The 17,351-nt window shown below is 38.5% G+C and overlaps 1 protein-coding gene across 5 annotated transcripts in view; it reads right to left on the bottom strand.

The window, feature by feature from the left end:
- ATP8A2 (ATPase phospholipid transporting 8A2) overlaps window positions 1–17,351 on the bottom strand; it is a 320,936-nt gene that overhangs the window by 254,815 nt on the left and 48,770 nt on the right. For 4 of the 5 annotated variants that reach the window (XM_042014085.1, XM_042014087.1, XM_042014086.1 and 1 more), the window contains 10 exons: window positions 16,694–16,793; window positions 15,990–16,088; window positions 15,125–15,170; window positions 10,883–10,923; window positions 8,963–9,036; window positions 5,775–5,844; window positions 4,228–4,355; window positions 3,155–3,266; window positions 2,463–2,628; window positions 32–159 (listed from right to left, as the gene is read on the bottom strand). In XM_042014085.1, the coding sequence (XP_041870019.1) occupies window positions 32–159; window positions 2,463–2,628; window positions 3,155–3,266; window positions 4,228–4,355; window positions 5,775–5,844; window positions 8,963–9,036; window positions 10,883–10,923; window positions 15,125–15,170; window positions 15,990–16,088; window positions 16,694–16,793 (964 nt within the window). Of the gene's footprint in view, window positions 1–31; window positions 160–2,462; window positions 2,629–3,154; window positions 3,267–4,227; window positions 4,356–5,774; window positions 5,845–8,962; window positions 9,037–10,882; window positions 10,924–15,124; window positions 15,171–15,989; window positions 16,089–16,693; window positions 16,794–17,351 lie in introns of those variants that run through there. The other variant, XM_042014089.1, reaches the window with a different exon arrangement.

The following is a 17,351-nucleotide window of genomic DNA, read 5'->3' as shown; positions in this document are numbered from 1 at the left end:
GAACTGAGATACATTCATTCTTGCTACTTACCCAATTTATAAAAAGAGCCTGAGTAAACTTGACAACTTCCAATGTCACCAGAAGGCTGATTGGAATAAGGTTGTTGTACAAGATTATAAACGTCAGCAGATTGTATCCAAAGTTCACAGACAGCATTTCTGCGGACCAAAAGACACAGGACATCAGCAGACACAAGTCAGAGTGGTATAGGGGCAATCATTTTTATGCAGTTCGCCTGATCAGATTTAGCAATGCTAAAATAATCAGCTAGTGTGTTGATGCCTAGTGTAAGGGCAATTTTAATATTGATTTCAATAGAAGATAGATAAAACACCCACAGACCACATGCCTAAATACACAGCATTTTATACCAGGTAAAGAAGAGCAAGGTTGCTGAGGCTATATATTAAAGAACCGAACTCTTTCTGAACAATTTTTGCTAGACAGATGGTGAGAAGTACAATATTCCCCACTATAACCCAATTTAGACATTTATCTGACATGTCAACTGCCCAATTAAGAGCCACCAATGTCACTAGTAATATAACCATCTTTCAGGAAGTGCCTACTTGTCTCAGTGGAGTTAGGAAACAAAAAATAAACACCAAAATTAGTTCTAAAATCTGACATCACTGTCAGAATTGAGAATTTACCTATACTAAAGAAATCTATGAGAACAAGTTGACTGCTAAACAGTTGCCTAGTATATGAACAAAGGCACCCTGCTTAAGCAAAGAAGCTGTTATTACCAGTGACAGCATTGCACAACTTGCCCAAGTAAGTCTGCCATCACAAATGGTTCTAAAGGGAAGGGGAAGCATTTATAGATAGCCAGCAGGAATGTACAAGGCTCAGCAGAGACACAGGATGAAAGCTCCTGTTCATGGTGCTGCCCACAGCCTCTCTTTATAATCAAAGTCTCCATATTTGTATGCTCTTCATTTCCCTAGAAACTTAGAGAGGCACTTCAATCAGCACACAGAACACCCAGCACAACAAGGTCGGAGTCCACAACTAAGGGTTTTCAGCATCACAAGGTAATTAGAAGTCAGGGAAGCAAACTAGGAGGAGACAGAATCCAGAGAAAATTGCTGAAGCCTAATGAATATCAGAGTTTAGACAAAGGCACCTCCAAGTGAGAGCACACCCTAATTCTGTATCTTTGATAAGTTTGCAGAATGAAGAAGCATGCTTGGTATTGGAACATTCTGCAATACAATTTTTTACAGAGATGAGACATTTAACCAAAATTTAACATCTACCTGCCTAACCTGAAAAAGTGTCTTTCCTGTGTGTGGTAGTTACAGAAGCTATAGAAACTGTGCATTAAATTTACAAAAAGGCATCTATACAGACTATTATGTCATCCTAGTCTATTGCAAGTTGCACCTGTTTTATACTGCAAGTTCAAGAGTTCATCCCATTCATCTTTTCCAGTATTACTTCTGTCATTGTAAGGCACAAATTTAAACTTACTCATTTAAAAAACAAGGGAGAGAGCAGGCAAGAAATTCTGAACATTGCTGACACTGCTACTAGAAGACATTACAACTACCAAAACCTAGAATCAAATATGGGGCATTTCCATGCTCTTCCTATATGTTTTTTTTTTTCATTACTACCACAACTACAATTCTTAAACTGCAGAGGATACACTTGCCATCTGTTTTGCATCATCAGCAGACAAGCCATTTGCAGTTTGTGATAATTGCTTTAAGATCTGCATCTCAAAATGCTTCTAACATCACATTTTACAGCTAATGTAACCTCCTCAAAAGTTTGCTGGGGAGTACTTCATTGTTGATGCCCGTCTTCGATAAAGAACTAATAAATTTGAGGACTAAGAATGTAATCAAATAAAACCCTTCAAATAACCATGCTAAGAGATCAGTTTTCTCACAACAAAATCACAGAAGCAAAAGACAGAAGCTTTACCCAATAAATAACAACTGTAACATCTAGCATTTTGGTTTTCTCTAAAAGAGCAGATCAGCATTTCTGACTGAAAAAAAGTTAGAGAAATCCTTTGCATCTCTATATCAACATAATATTGAAGTCAGCATCAGACTGATACCATCCTGCAGTCAAATACAGTCAGACACACATAAGGCTGCAGTACCTGACCTCCTCTGAGAAAAAAAATCGTGTATGGTATCTCCACAGAGATGAAAGAAATGAACACCAGATATCCAAGAATAATTTTTCCCCCTCTTCTGTTTCTGTCCTGCTCCTTGGGTGCTAGCCCAGTGATATTTACCTAACCTTCAGAAGTCTCACTGGGAAGTTCACTTATGTCAGCCCATTCTCAAAAAAAAAAAGAAAATATTAGGTCATCAAAAACCTAGCAAGATGTGGGGGTTTTTGTTTTCTATTTCTTATTTTATGCATTAATTCAGTGAAGCTAAGAGCCTGGCTGGCCCTACAGGCTGATACCTCCCTGGCTCAGTGCCTGCATACTCACTGTTGGAGCCAAGGTACCAGACGACTTCGCCGTGTGTTCTGTTCCATAATAAGGCACCTACAGAACTCACAAGGGCCATTACCAGGAGAATACAGAACAAAACCAGGATCTGCATGTTGGTCACTTTCTCCACATTTGATCTCTTCAGAGGTGCTTTGGTTGAATTCTAGACAGCATCAGGGAAAAAAAAAAAAAGGAACCTGGCAATGGCTTATACAAGAGAAAACTGCTGAAGTAAACCCAGTCTTTACTTTCAGAGTCCATTAGAGCATCTGCTGTCCATCCCACCGATGGTCAGCAGCAGTGAACAATATATACATGTTGCTGGTCTCTCCAGGCACTCCCTGACAGGCCCTCCCTTAGTACTACAGTCCTAATCTAATTATCTCCATGATTATTACTATGTCCTCAGCTGTCAAGCCTCAGTTTTAAATGTCATCCAGCTACCAGATAAACTGCAATGAAAGTCAGTTCTCCTTACATATTGAACTGCTTTCACTTTCAGTAAGTGTTTGCACATGTGCACATGCAAACACAAGTACAATGGACCCTTGTATTCCTCAAGGCCTCCAGGGCTGAAACAACTATAATGAGCCAAACCATTCCATAAAATCAAGTCAATGACAACGAGAATACAGGAAAGATGACCAACTTCTATCAAAACATGCCCTTAATCCCCTTAAAACCTTTACCTGCATGAGTTTTGTATCATGTCCTGTATACACAACAATACCCAAGACCCACTGAGTGTTTCTCAGCTGTGCACCTCTCAGCAAGATCTGGTCTGGACCAACAGGAACTGGGCTGCAAAGCAAGAAGTTCATGTATCTTTCAGTTCTCAGTAACATTTTAAAGAAAGTAGTTCTACTCTCAGCCTTATTCCCCAGTAAATAATAAAAACAACCCCAAACAACAAGAAGAGAAGAATGTAATAGCAATATAATGATTGTCCACACAACTGAAGAAAGCACTGGAACCTCTGTAGTAAACTTGAGAACTTACATGGCAGCCATAAATAAGCTTATTCTGCACTTGACCTTGGCTAGTACATTCTCTCTCACATCAAGGACAGAGAAGCATCACACTTGCAAAGAGACCATCCATTTCAAGCAAACTATATGACATATACCATTAAACAAGCGTTTGAGAAAACCTGTGTTACCCACATGACTTTCAAGTGGGACTCAAGTGATCATCTGCTATTCTTGCACTGAGCTGCCCATGGAATATACATTTTGTGAAGGAAAACAGGCACGGCCAAATAAAACATGTATATTCCTACCAACCTTTCGCAAACTGCAAATTTAAGTACTAAAACTACATACTTTTCTTTCAAGAGTTGTAAAAATCAACGTCACCCTGACAAAGCCTCCAAGTTCTGGGATCACTTTTCTCTATACACCTGACCTTGGTGCAGCCTTTGGCTCTAGTTGAAAGGGAAAGGTTTCCATTTCCTCTGTGTATCTTATGTAACAAGAAGGCCCTAAAAACCCCAACCATTTCCCTGAGTCCTTCTCTTCAGATGTACCTTCTAATAAAATATCACCATTAATTACAAAGAAATCAATACTCCCGTAACAAGCGGAAGGCTCCATATGAAGATAGAACTGTGTTATCTTATACTGGCAGATGTTCTGATTAATAATTATTAATTATTACTCTCCTCTTCCCCAGCAAAAACACGCATGTGCTTAGAGTTATAGGCTAAAAGAACAGAGGAAACATTTTTCCTAATCCAATGAACTCATGGCTTTGTTGCCAATACCTTTGACCATCTAAGCGCAAGTTTCCAGTGAAGTCGTAGAGATGGCGGTTGGGTCCTTCACATTCTATTCTCCCAGATACTTTCATCAATTCTTCCCTGGACTGGAGACTAGCAGTTTGAGACAGACCCTGCACAGAACAATTCAAAGGAGATTCTTGTCAAAAACTGTTATTAGAAGGCAACCTAGGAAAATGGTACTTCCTTTTAACATCTACGAAACCAAATGTAATTAAATCTGTGGAGGTCAGGGTCCTGTTTTGCTTTGGTGGGGGTTTTTTTGTTGTTGTTACTTTTTTGGGGTTGGTTTTTGTTGTTATGTTTTGGTTTCGTGGGGGTTTTTTTTGTTGTTTATTTGATATTTAATACCTCTTTCCTGCAAAGAAGATTCATTATGGACACATATGAACCTCCTGACAAGACTGAAACTCTCTACATAGATATCATGATCTTTCTTTCACCAAGAGGAAAGTAACCTCCACAAAACATGAAGTTGGACACATGCACGAGGAAGTAGGAGAAAAGCAGTGTAAACAGGCCTGGCTTTTTTCTCAAAGTGTAGGTGCACTGATGTGTTATGGCTGCTAAATACAGTCATTCTTAAGTGTAGTCTCTCTTGGGCCACTGCAGCCAATATGCTCTGATCCTGCTCAAGGTTAATGATCAGCCTGTCATCCAACTGCATCCTAATGTACTGGTACTCCACATTTGAGTGCATGCACAGCACCCACTGCCTTTCTACAAACAGAGGAATCCATTTAATGTTTATTTTGCCAGAATTTGACTGCAGCACTGCAAGCAAGAGCAAGGCCGTATTTTTGTATTTTAAGCATGTCCTGAAGCAAATAAAATCTTACAGGAGCTCAGCATCTGACTTAGTAGCCTGATCTGGAACAGTAAATCACATTTCTACAAATGTAGTAAAGAAGGAGCAAATGTAGCTTTTTAAAAACAAATTATCTGTGTTTCGAAATCCTAATCTAAATTCTTTTTTTTAATGAAAGAAGCCGAAGATTCTTAACTATTTCTAAACACTATAATCAACAGTACTTCTTTAACAAAACTAGAAAGATCCAAATAAATTCTTCTACTTACCAGAAAGAGATAACAAATTAACTTAAATACATAAAAGATCCTTTTCAGCTGCTGCCTCTGCACAATGCTCATAAAATGGTACTCGTGACATGAAAAACGGCAATTTGCATCACAAGCATAGCTGGTTTGTTTTTTGTTTTTTTTTTTTTTTTTATGTACAGCACTTAAATTCCACTAACTAGACCTTCAGCAAAACACATCCCAGGTCTCTTTGATTTGTCTCTGTGGGCTTAAAATACTTGCTCCAGGTTAGTTCCTTACACTTGCACATGATGCATTACTGCTTGTGTTTGTATCTGTTGAAAAGGCAAATTACAGCCACTTTAAGAAAGATGCTTTTTAAAAAAACAACAAAAGAAAAGCACTTGTATTGTTGCCATGCAAGCTAGATGGTGCTTCATAGCTAATATTAAACACCAAAAAGAAGAAAAAAGATGGAATCGAGTCTGTTTTACCTGTCGTATTTTAAGATTCGTCTCCCCATCGAGATTAGCTGTTTCAATATAGCACATGGCTTGTGGTTCACTGTAAGGAGTGTAAGATTTTCAATATTAAAACTCAGTACTTTTTTGTACACTACTTTTGCACTAATATAGTCCACAACAGACTTCTTCAAGGCACTGCAGAAGACAGAACACCATACTGGTACACAACCATGAAAGAGCCAGCTGAAAGTACATATTTAACAGAGACGTCTTTGGACGTGGTCATACAGCAAACTACAGAGAAAGACAAGTGTAAATCAGATTACTAAGAATTTAACAAGTCATGATAAACTTAGATGCCTGAAGTGGATTATTTTGAATTGCAATCCATTAAATTGCTTCCGACTGCAAGAGTTAGGGATGAAATACCAAGTATTGAACAGTATAAAATGGAGATACGTTTGGATGAAGACAGTAATGCTCTCTGCTATGGAATTCTGTCTCTGAACTGAACACACAAAATCATGTCTGCAAGGTCACCTTAAAGTTGAGGGGCTTGTGGGAAGTACATCCAAAGTCACTGCTAAACAGGTTTTCTTCCAGCATGAGAAAAAGGTTCACTAGGATTGAGGGCTGTGACCTGCATCTTACAGATATGTTTCTGCCCTTACCAACAGGGACAAAAATCTTCCTCCTAGAACTGAATTTTTTATTAGTTAAGGTCTTATCTACCTCCAACATAGAGGAGCTCTGCATAGGTAGCACCCGTGACAAGGAAGGGGACTTTTACCAGATCTTTTCCTGACATACCACTCAAGATTCAAAAGCTCTCTATGGCCAAACCTCTCTACCACCAAAACTATTTTTCTGCCAACTTTCTTCTCAGGCTGCTAAGGATTATCAGTTTCCTATCTGGATTCAAGCAAGTGCTTCTTCAGCATATCACTTCTCATACTCTTGATAAATGGCTAGTTTTTTTCCAAAGTAACCAATTGCTTTAACAACAAATGTACTCAATCGGCAGAACAGTTCAGTAATAAAGGCTCCTTAGGACAACAATAATTAAGAAATGGACAGGTATATTTATAACAGTAAGAAGCTAGGTTATTCTCTCCAATTAATTTTTCTTTAAAAAGAGAAAGAGGCTGAGTCTATTCTTTGTCTCCTCCTACACAGGCAATTTAAATCTGAACCCAAGAAAGACACAGATTAGAGACCAGCTTGATTCCAATTTTACCTCTGTCAAACACCTTATCTACTACAACTGAAGCGGTTAGCTCAGGAGTGCGACCTTTCACAATACAATTCCTCTAATTTCCACAGAAACTGAATGAACTGTGGAAATGAGAAATGTGGAAGTGTTTCCATGCAAAGTTGTATTTGAATTATTTTTTCCTTCATGTAAATTCATTCTTTATGTAAAATTCATTTGATGTCACCTTTTTACTATACAGCAAAAGAGTCAAGATAAAAAACAACTGTCGATTTTACCTCTGACAATCAGCTCACACACAGAAAATCAACATACACAAGCAAAGAACCCACCCCCTTCATAACATGCAGAGCTTTCTGGTGAACTGAGGACACTTAGTATTGACATTTAAAGGAATCATGGGAATAATACCAATTATAAAGCAGAACTGCCATAGAAATTGCTATTTATTTCAAGCAAAGCCTCTCCCAAATCAACATGCTTTGGGTTAAATTCTCTAATTTTTATGTGGCTATCAATGACAGCAGGTTAGTAGAACAATGTAGAACAAAAAGCTGGCACACACAGTTAAGAAATAAGTCAGAAGGGGTTTTTAGTATAATACATTAGAGAAGTTCTTAAGCAAAATATTCTTTAATGCTGAAACAGAAAATTACTGATGTCCAAGTTCAGCCTAACTGCATATTAAGTTGACAACTGCTTATTTAAGGTTTGGGGCTTATTTTAAAAAAATACAATACTGTATACCATGGAATGAAAGTACCTCTATCCTTCATCACATGGCAATTCAAAAAGACTGAGCTTCTGCATACAGCTTAGAAAAAATTGAAACCTCCCAGGAATAGCACAGACAAGAAGGATGGAGCAGAAAATACAGCAGCTTGAAAAACAAGTTCCCTTACAAGTTGGATCATGTAAGAGAACTGCAACCTAGAGACCAGAGTAATCTGCAGTCACTGTTGAAAGGCACACAGGCAGGAGGGAATTACGGAGGTGGCGTAAGGTTTGGCTATTAGAAGCACATTTAAGTACAGGAGTTTGGCTGTTGTCTCTTGTTTAAACCTCATCTGTCTAAGCAAACTGTGGTCTTGATTTGGCCTCAAGCTGTTCTACACGACCTAGACTCTAGACTAACAGTCAAGTACCACTCAAAGGCTTTTAGGAACTAAGAGACCTTGACAAATGAGAAGGCTAGGCAAGCACCAACCATATGAAGTTTAACAAAGGCAAGTGCTGGATTCTGCACCTGGGATGAGGCAATGTTGGATGTGTGTGCAGACTGGAGAATGAGATGAGGGAGAGCATTACCACGGAAAGGGACCTGGAGATCTTGATCAATGGCAAGTTCAACATGAGTCAGCAGTGCATGGCAGTACAGAGGGCCAGCTTTGTCCTGGGGTCCATCAAGAAGTTGTCCCATATTTGAAACTAAACCAAGCAGGACTCAACAGGTTGCTGTTGCTACCATGCTAGAGATGGGCCATACCTGTGCTGTATCCAGAGAAGCAGTGAACAAATGAAGCCTAAAAGCTATTTTGTTATTTGGTGCCAACAGAGCTAGCCTTTCAGATTTACTATTTGAAAGAGAAATATTTCTGGGGGGAGCAGGAAAATATGCTGAATACTCAGGGGAATTAATTGGAAGAAAAATTAAGCTTCCTTAATTCAGTGGAGGGATTCTCAGAGGGCCATAGAACCACTGACTGCACAAAGCTCACGTTAAGAACCTTCAGTCTTCCAACAAACCCATCAATACAGAGTATTATGTACCTGTAAATCATAAAGTCAAGTCTTGAAAAAGCCTCATTTTAGAAGAGCCTACCTACAATGATACATGAATCCATGCCTAGTAAAGCCATGTTTTGTCATTGTTGAAATTTGATTTTAGATGTGGAATAGAATTAGTGCTATCTGATGTCTGGTTTTATTAATAACAAATACAGAGATTCAAGTCCTCTGCACCTCAGTTCATCAGACACATCACTTCCACACCCATTCAGGATACCTGGTAGATATTATGATCATGTCTGCTGGAAGATGTTGCCCATTGGTGACCTTCACAATATCGCCTACTGCTACCTGTGGTGGTCAGGAGTACAGTAGCATGGAAGAGAAAAACAAACAGTTCGCTTGTCTGCAATGTTAGTTTGTTATTTTCTTTCACCCAGTCAGAAGAATAGCATCATGCACAGAACAGCTAGAGACAGTGCTTCTGAAAGTCAGAGTACTTTTCACTGCAAGTTTGGAAATATCAAAGCCTTGCCTTTTCTCAATGCAAAGTAAACAATTCTCTAAAGGGGAAAAAAAAGGTAGAGATACTCACTTAGAAATTGTGAGCTTTTGTGGCTTATATTTAATAAAAAATACTTTTTTTCTATAATTCTGCCATTATCCAAATTTAGGGGTTTTCTTTAGTCTTATTTAATTTTCTTTTCTTCCCTAGTAAAAAAGTTATCTTTAAACTTTACCTTCCTTAAGTATCAAGGTTTTCTTCTATTCCTTATCTGTATTACTTACATACCAAATCATCACTATCATTTTCCCTTAATTCTCGTTAGATGCACTGCTTGTACTAGCAAGTAGTATCATCCCTATGGATCGATAATATAATCCTGACCTACAGTTACATGAGAGATGCAGAGTTCTGAATTCTGGAATACTTTGTCTCCTCCTACACAGGCCTAAGACTTTCCAGCACCTTGAGTTAGTCACACATGCATGGGACTTTCATTCTAAAAAGAGTAAAGCAGCACTTTCAAAACAGTAAACCAGGTTTGCCTGATAAGCATGAGGCTGCTTAATGCCAATGCACCACTGAGAGTCTGAAATGGGCTTAAAATACTTTTAAGACATTAATTTATAAAAATGGAAACAGATGGTATGTTTGAACAAGCAGATTCGTTAGTTTTACTCAGATACCATGAAAAATAAATTCCCTACCACTTTCAGCATAAAAAAAAAAAAAAAAAAAAAAAAGTCAGAAGCCTTAAAGTGATCATACAGAACTGTTATTCCTTAACAATAAATGCAAGCCTGGACAATATGCAGGTACAGACACAGGTCAATTCAAGAAGTGCCTAAGGGTATAAAAAAAACCCAGATTCCAGGCTCGACCTTCATCTTTCAATTCACTGTCCTTTCTACAAAAATAGGACTTGGAACAGCATAAACAGGAACCAACATTAGCCATCAGAATCCCCGGCAATTTTCAGTTTCTTCTATAGCCTAACACTTCAGCAGGATTGCTTTTAGGTGTCTTGAGACTGATCTCATTCCTCAGAGGTTTTAAAAGGGTGTACGTTCTCCTCAATTACTAGATAAGAGGGCTAATTTTATCCTTTAAAAGGCATTAAGAGCCACAACTAGATCGATACATCCTAAGGCATTTCAGCAACTTCCAGGTCTCAGAAATAAAGCTCACCAGACCCTGGCCAAGGGCTTCACAGAACATGGGTCCCAAGTGCCTCAGGCAGCAACAGAGCTTGTGTTTCTTACTTGAGCAAGCAGCTTACTAATTAGTCTCAAAGCCTAGGGACTTTTCAGCACAGCCAGGAAAGTAAGTCTCTGTTAGACTTGCAGGGGAGGTACAGCATTGCAGTGAAAGTTACTCTTCCAGGTGGACTAAAAACAAAACACTGTTTACAGTTTACTTATTAACTGCACAAGCAAAAACACAACAGTTCATTAGCTTTTGACTGTAACATAGTACCAGGATTAAAAAATGGGTACTCAGGTGCCTTGCTCAGGGCAATTTTGACTACTGGAAGAGAAAGGATCCCTCCCACCCCCCCTGCATCCAGTGACAGAGAATTCTCATGTAGTATACTTTGGTTCTAAGCCTCCTAATTAATTCCGGCAAGAGTAATTCTTGAACACTTGCTTTCCCTCCCTCCCTCCCTCCCTCCCATCCTCAGGTTTTATTTACCTCTTTCCACATAATGTTCTGCCACATCCCATTTCTTAGAACTGGAAAGAAAGCTTAAAGTTAGATTACACCATCAAAAAATCCTGATTCAGACAAATTTCAAAACAACTGTATCAGCAGTAGCAAACACTGATCACAATAGGAACTAACACAAAAATGAGAAATGTGTTTTTCAGAAGCTGGAACTTCTTTTGTTCACAGCTGTAGGTATGTGAATCCAAGAATGAGGAAGAATTTGCCCTTCATATTTATATAATTTTTATCACCTGCCAGACAACAGCTGGTGGCCTGATTTCTTCGTGGCACTGTTTCATACTAACATGCAGATGGGCAGCATTGTTTCTTGTTTTGGAAATGACCTTCCTTAAAACAAAGGGTATTACTGCCCACTGTCAATCAGTATCAGGAAGCACCTTTACTTTGTGTATGATTTACCACAGAATTTTCAAATCTCATCTTTTTCCTTGCATTTTATTCATAATATTTTGACTCTGGCACATCCAACGTCACCCATTACCAACAGCCCATATAAATCTGAAGCTTAACTGCCAAGCAGGCTCAAAGCCCTACTGAAAAGCGACAATTAGCTTTTGCAGAAGGAGGATCCTAACTGATGAAGTTCACATTGAAACAAGAAAAAGAAAACAAGGTGCTAAAAAGACCTTGGTTTCTGTAGTGCTCCAATTCTACGCGGCTGTCTTAACACACTCATTAGTCATTTACCCTGCACCATGCCTTTCCACCCAAGCACCTCCTCTAGGTGATTCTACACATACTTAATACTACTCCACCAAAACAGTAAAGTCAAATATGCCCAATTATTGATGAGTAACCCAGTCCAGTCCAGGTCAGAACACAGCAAGTTCACCTTCACTGAAAGCAGCTGCAGCCAGTCTTCAAAGGTGCTCAAAAAGTGCAGCGTGCAACAGATCAAAGTTGAAGAGGTCAGTCCCCTACTTTGAATACGAACAATCTTCTCCTCAGCTCTATGCAATTCGTACATATGGCTCATTTGAAAATAATACCACACTCTCAGAATAAAATTCTGCTGAATACAGCCTTGACCATCCTACCCAGGATAGGCCACTCCACAAACAAGAATGCAAGACTTGTCAGAACAGATCAAGCAGAAGAAACCCATTTCTCGACTCCTGTCCTCAGGCCACGCATGGAAGCACTGAATCCTGATATTTAATATTACAGTGAATGGATTGCAGTGAACTAAACTATTTATCAAAAAATGGGTGGGCAGCAACAGAAGTGCTGCCAGTGATGTATCTAAAAACTGCTGAGCTTTCAACCAAACAAGTACAGGCAGTTTAAGGGCAGAACAGTTTTGGTGCACCACTTCTCTCCCTCATACACACTGCTCTTGAATTGAGCTCTGCTTAGTTCAGAGCTCAGGAGAAAGCCTGAATCCAGAATCTCAAGTGAAAACAAAAATACCTGTGGCCTTGACTCAAAACTCAAACCCTCAGAGAGGAGCTGCAACAGTCAGCATTCTCCTGTGCCATGGTTTAGACAGCTCCCTATTCCACCAGAAAATTTTGGACACATTTCAGTAAACATTCAGTTGACATTGTTTTATGTTCACACACAAAGGTATTTTGCAGCTTCAAGTGCTTTGGACTTGGTCTAGTAAGCAATTTACTCTAGAAAACAATTTCACTCTCAATGCTTACTGAAATCAATTTAGCAATTAAAATTAAATAGCCAAGCAAATTGCTGAAGCTATTTTCTTACTGTTCTATTACTGAACTATTTTCTTTTAAACTCATAATCCCACAGTCTAAAGAGAAAGCTTCCATTAGACATAAAACAGTTCAGAAATTTTGGGGTTGTGATTTCGCACCTCCTACTCTGCTTAACCCAGTTTTGTAGGAGTACTCAAAAGGACAGAAAAGGACAGGTCTTCTCTAGAATATTTATAGGAGGGTAAAATGGATGAATTATTCATTGTCAAAAGATATTTGGTTAAAGTAACAAAGGACAAGTACCTAAAAAGACTGCTCTAACTCAAAAAGAGAGTTTCAATTTAAACCTCCTATCTAGGGCTTTCCAACACCAAAACCCAGCTCTGGATCTAGGAATTCATGCTGTCATTCACATCCAGGTATGTAGGGCCATTTGAAGTGAGGCTCCTGAAGGGTAAGCATCTCCCATCAGTCTTGTTCCAGAGTTTGCTAGCCCTGTGCTTGTCTACTATTTGAGCTCATCCCATACAATATTAAATGCTCATTACTTATTCTGTTATTTGATAATGGGAGGATCAATACATCAGAACAGTTACTACTGAGCTCTCTATGCAATACACTGCTCAGGGGCTTCACTTTGAATTATATGGAGTCTGGTTTCTATATTCAATGTCATCACATGAAGCCATCCAAGACATAAAACACTGGCTCAGAGCCTAAACACACTCCAGCTCCTAATGCAAATGTACAGTGCTCACCTGGGACAGAACTTTTGAACTTCTTTTTTAAAGGGAATTTAATTCCTACATACCAAAGCCACTCTGCAAAGCAAACTGATGTTTTTAATGGTAAATTTAATACAGGAAATGAAGTTTGAAGATACACTACTGCTCTAGAAAACTAAACAAGATAAATGCAAAGCCTACATGACTGTTGCTGCAGTAAGCAACTGGCCATTGCAGGCAGTTGAGTTCAGGACACAGGCAAGCAGACAGCAGGTATCTGCTTCCCAGTGAGTTCAAATGCTCTTCACACTGAATGCATTGATTAGACACCACTCAGCTAAAAGAGGAACCTAAAGGCACACAGAGAATCTAAATTTAATTCATCTTAATTCCACTCTGAACTTAAGTTATCTTTTCATTCTGGTAATATATGTCTCAAGAATAAGCCTCTTTAGCCTTCCTCTTAAGAAGTAGGAGGATAAAGTTTTAAGTATCAGATTGAAAAATTATTTAGAGCATTCAAAGGTAAAAAAATAAAATCTGAACTCAAATAGTTTTTCAAGTGCTAAGTTCCACTTAGCTCCATTAGAACAGTTTGTGTTCTTTAAGGTTGTCTCTCCACAATTACTGCGACAAACTTCACTTGAAGGGTTTGTTGGCACACATTCTCTACCTACAACTGAATTATAGCTGCTTCTGCAACCTCTGAAAGGACCATCTTTCATATTACCTATAACAAGGCCTGTTGTGTTACAGACACTTAATTGCCAATTGCTTAAGACTAATACAGTGTTCTTGCACTTGAAACATCTTCCCAGACTCTTGTAGAGACATCACCTAGGAGAACTGATAAAGCAATGCTTTTTGATGTGTATTAATATACAATCTTAATGATCAACCCAAATTTTCAAGCACCAAACTCAGTAAAAATAACAGGCATAATGTTTGCAGGACTATCTGAAGCATGAAGCTAGCAGATTGCTCACTTCCCCATGTTCCTTTAAGTGTTCCTCTAGCTTTTGACACCTCAGGTGTTTGTGCTTGGGAGGGAAGGGCTCTACTCAGAGCTCAAGTCCCTGTATTCCCATTTCACCTGCACATTTGCACAGAGGAGCAGAAGTGAAGCTGCCCAACACAGGAACATGGAGCTGCCCTGACCATGGCACAGGACAATCACAGGGTGACCACTGACAAGCTCTTCCTATTTTCTGCACAGGTTTTCAGTTAAGGGAGGTGAAGAAAATGACTGATGTCTTCAGGTATACAGTGCCAAGTGCTGTCCATACATTAGGGATACATGTAGGCATTCAGTGGATATCAGTGTTATATTCTCTTTCAGTGACACTTCTGGAAAGCAAAGCTATTAAATCTCCAGACTTCCTATATTTACAAGGCAGCAGCATTTACAAAAATGACTTAAAATTCTTCTGACAGCAGCTTTTAATGTTTCAGGGGGTTGTTGGGTTTTTTTTAGTTTTGGATGTTTTGGTTTTGGGTTTGGTGTTAGAATAATCAGGATGGAGGTTGGTAGGGAAAAAATTGCTTGGTTTTCTTGGAGGAGCTGAGAATTATGTGACTTTGGACAACCTTGAAATTACATGAACTTATAAATTCTAATAATCCTCCCAATGCCTCACCCTTAAGTGTCAGACCATCAATCATCAGTCTGAAACATTTGGCAAAGTAAAATCCTAAATTACTGGTAAGTACCTAGTACACAAGGTATGCATTCCTCGTCATCATGACAGTTAAAGCAATAGAATTGTTCAAAAGTAAGCATTCACTATTTGCATTTTAAATACTTACAGACTGTTCAGTCTTACCTACTGTTTTCTTTTTATTCACTGCACTGTCTGCCTTATGCCTTTTCTGTAAGGAAACAAAACATTTCATTACACCTCATTACACTTCATCACAAATTCCAAAACCATTAGAGCTAAAAATACGACCAACTGCAAGATGATACATTGGGTCCTTTTTTGTCTTTATGGGATTTTTTTGTTTGTTTTAAAGTCACAGATCATCTAAATCCAAATGGTTTGCAGAAGAGTATAATTATAAACTTCAAAGTGAGAGTCCCCATGCTGGAAGTCAGGCTCGAACCTGTATTAATGGCAAAAAAAATGCCTCCAAAGCTGGGGTTTTTTTTGAAGAAAAACAAAATGAACAATAAGGACCATTTAGATGGTAGACATACTATAAATTCCATGTGCTGTTGTTTAGACTGATATCCAAATGATTTTATTCACCAGTACTTTGCAAAGCAGAAAGACCTCATTCTGACAAAGTATACAAGCAAGTTAGTGCAGGTTTTCCCCAAAACATTCTGCTCTGTCCTCAAGTTGCTTGCATTCCCCCAACCCCCATTTTCAAGACCATCTTAAAGGGCCACATATTTGTCAGGACTCTACAATGTCTTTCCAGTAAAAGCATTAAGTTTGAAGAGGGAGAAACAAATGTCCTGATTTCTACTGTTTTCTTGCACACCACCTATAATGAAAATACTTATTTATCTCAGTGTGTTACAGAAATTCTAGTCAAGTTAACAGCTTTGAAAGTCAAAAGGATATTTTGCTGTTGTTGAGCAATGACTCAATAGACTTCAGAGATGCACGGCTTTCTGGCATTTTATAGCTTTTTGTTGAAACATTTGGTCTTTAGCACAACCTTCCCCATAATCATACTCACATAGTCTTCTATGATTTCTTTGATGCCAGCAACTGTCAAAATAAATAGCAATGGCACCAAGGTGGTATATCTTCCTGTTGGAGAGACATCTGGAATTTGCTGTGAACAGAGGGAAAAAAGACCCATTTTCTATTTGTATTTAAAATTAATTTCCTCTACATTTAGAATTTTATGCAAAGCTCTCAGAAGAGAGAACACAAGGTTCTCTGACTTGCTGTCTGATTTGTGCCTGACAGACATGCAATTTCTGTGGGCAAACTAACCTACAGTCTAGGTAGGTTTGAAGAAACTATGCCATAAAGTTAAAAGATACTGTTGTTGTACATGCCTTTTATTCTAATTCTCCTCTCTTTACAAGAAAATTATACAAATTATATAATTCACATGGAAGCACTGATAACCTGGACTACCTAAACAGATAGCAGTTTCACAAGAATTCACACATTCTTTTCTAACTATGGTCAACAGCTCCATGTTTTATGACACCACTTATTTTAACTTATTAAGAATAAAAGAGGCTTGACTTTACAAACTACATTGAAAGAAGTCTCTGTCTTCCAATTTCAATTAGCAACTACATACCTCATTAATATTACTGTTAAAGTAAGTTTAATAATTTCTTTGCAGTTAAGCATAACAACAGAAATAACTTTTACTGCATTATCGTTTCATTTTATAAACAAGGCAAAGCAATAAAACAATACCTGCAGTAAGGCAATGAAGAGGAAGAATGCATTTGCAGCTTTTCTTATCTGCTCATACAGGAATCGAGGTAGAAATGTCACCACGCTGTACTTGGCTGTGCTACAGGGTAGAAGATTTTTATCTTAGTACTTCATCAGAATATCAGGCAGGGATCACGACCAAAAAGTCTAAAAGCCAGTGTTAGAAAGCAGTTCAAAGATAACAAAGTAAAGATAGATTTAGAATATGGAGGAAGTAGCTGTTTCAGTTATGATAAGGAGCTGTACCAAACACAAGAGGTATCACAGACCCAGACGGCCCTTGGGCACACTTTTATCACTGGTACCTCTGTTATTGGATGAACTATCAGAGAATTTACCATCCACCCAAATTTCAACACCATGAACAGGCAAGCTTTCATTTCAGTTCCAAGCACTTGATGAGGGGCTTACCCCTCGTCAAAACATGGAATTTAAATGTTGGAGGAGGCAGGGTTGAATGAGAGAAATTAGAAATTCTGCACTGCATTTTTCAAATGCCTCATTTCCCATTTCAGAACAACTTACGCTCAGCTATGAATAATCCTCCAGAACAATACACACTTTTTCAGATTAATGTTTTCTGGCTTTTTTCCTATTTATATCTATACACACACACACACACACACATTATATATAT

Source organism: Corvus kubaryi, unplaced genomic scaffold, assembly GCF_017639235.1.
Source record: "Corvus kubaryi isolate FWS band 111438036 unplaced genomic scaffold, C.kubaryi_AGA036_p1.0 split1-65, whole genome shotgun sequence".
Classification (NCBI taxonomy): domain Eukaryota; kingdom Metazoa; phylum Chordata; class Aves; order Passeriformes; family Corvidae; genus Corvus; species Corvus kubaryi.
Note: the sequence above shows the minus strand (reverse complement) of the source record. Positions and strands in the feature narration are given on the sequence as shown.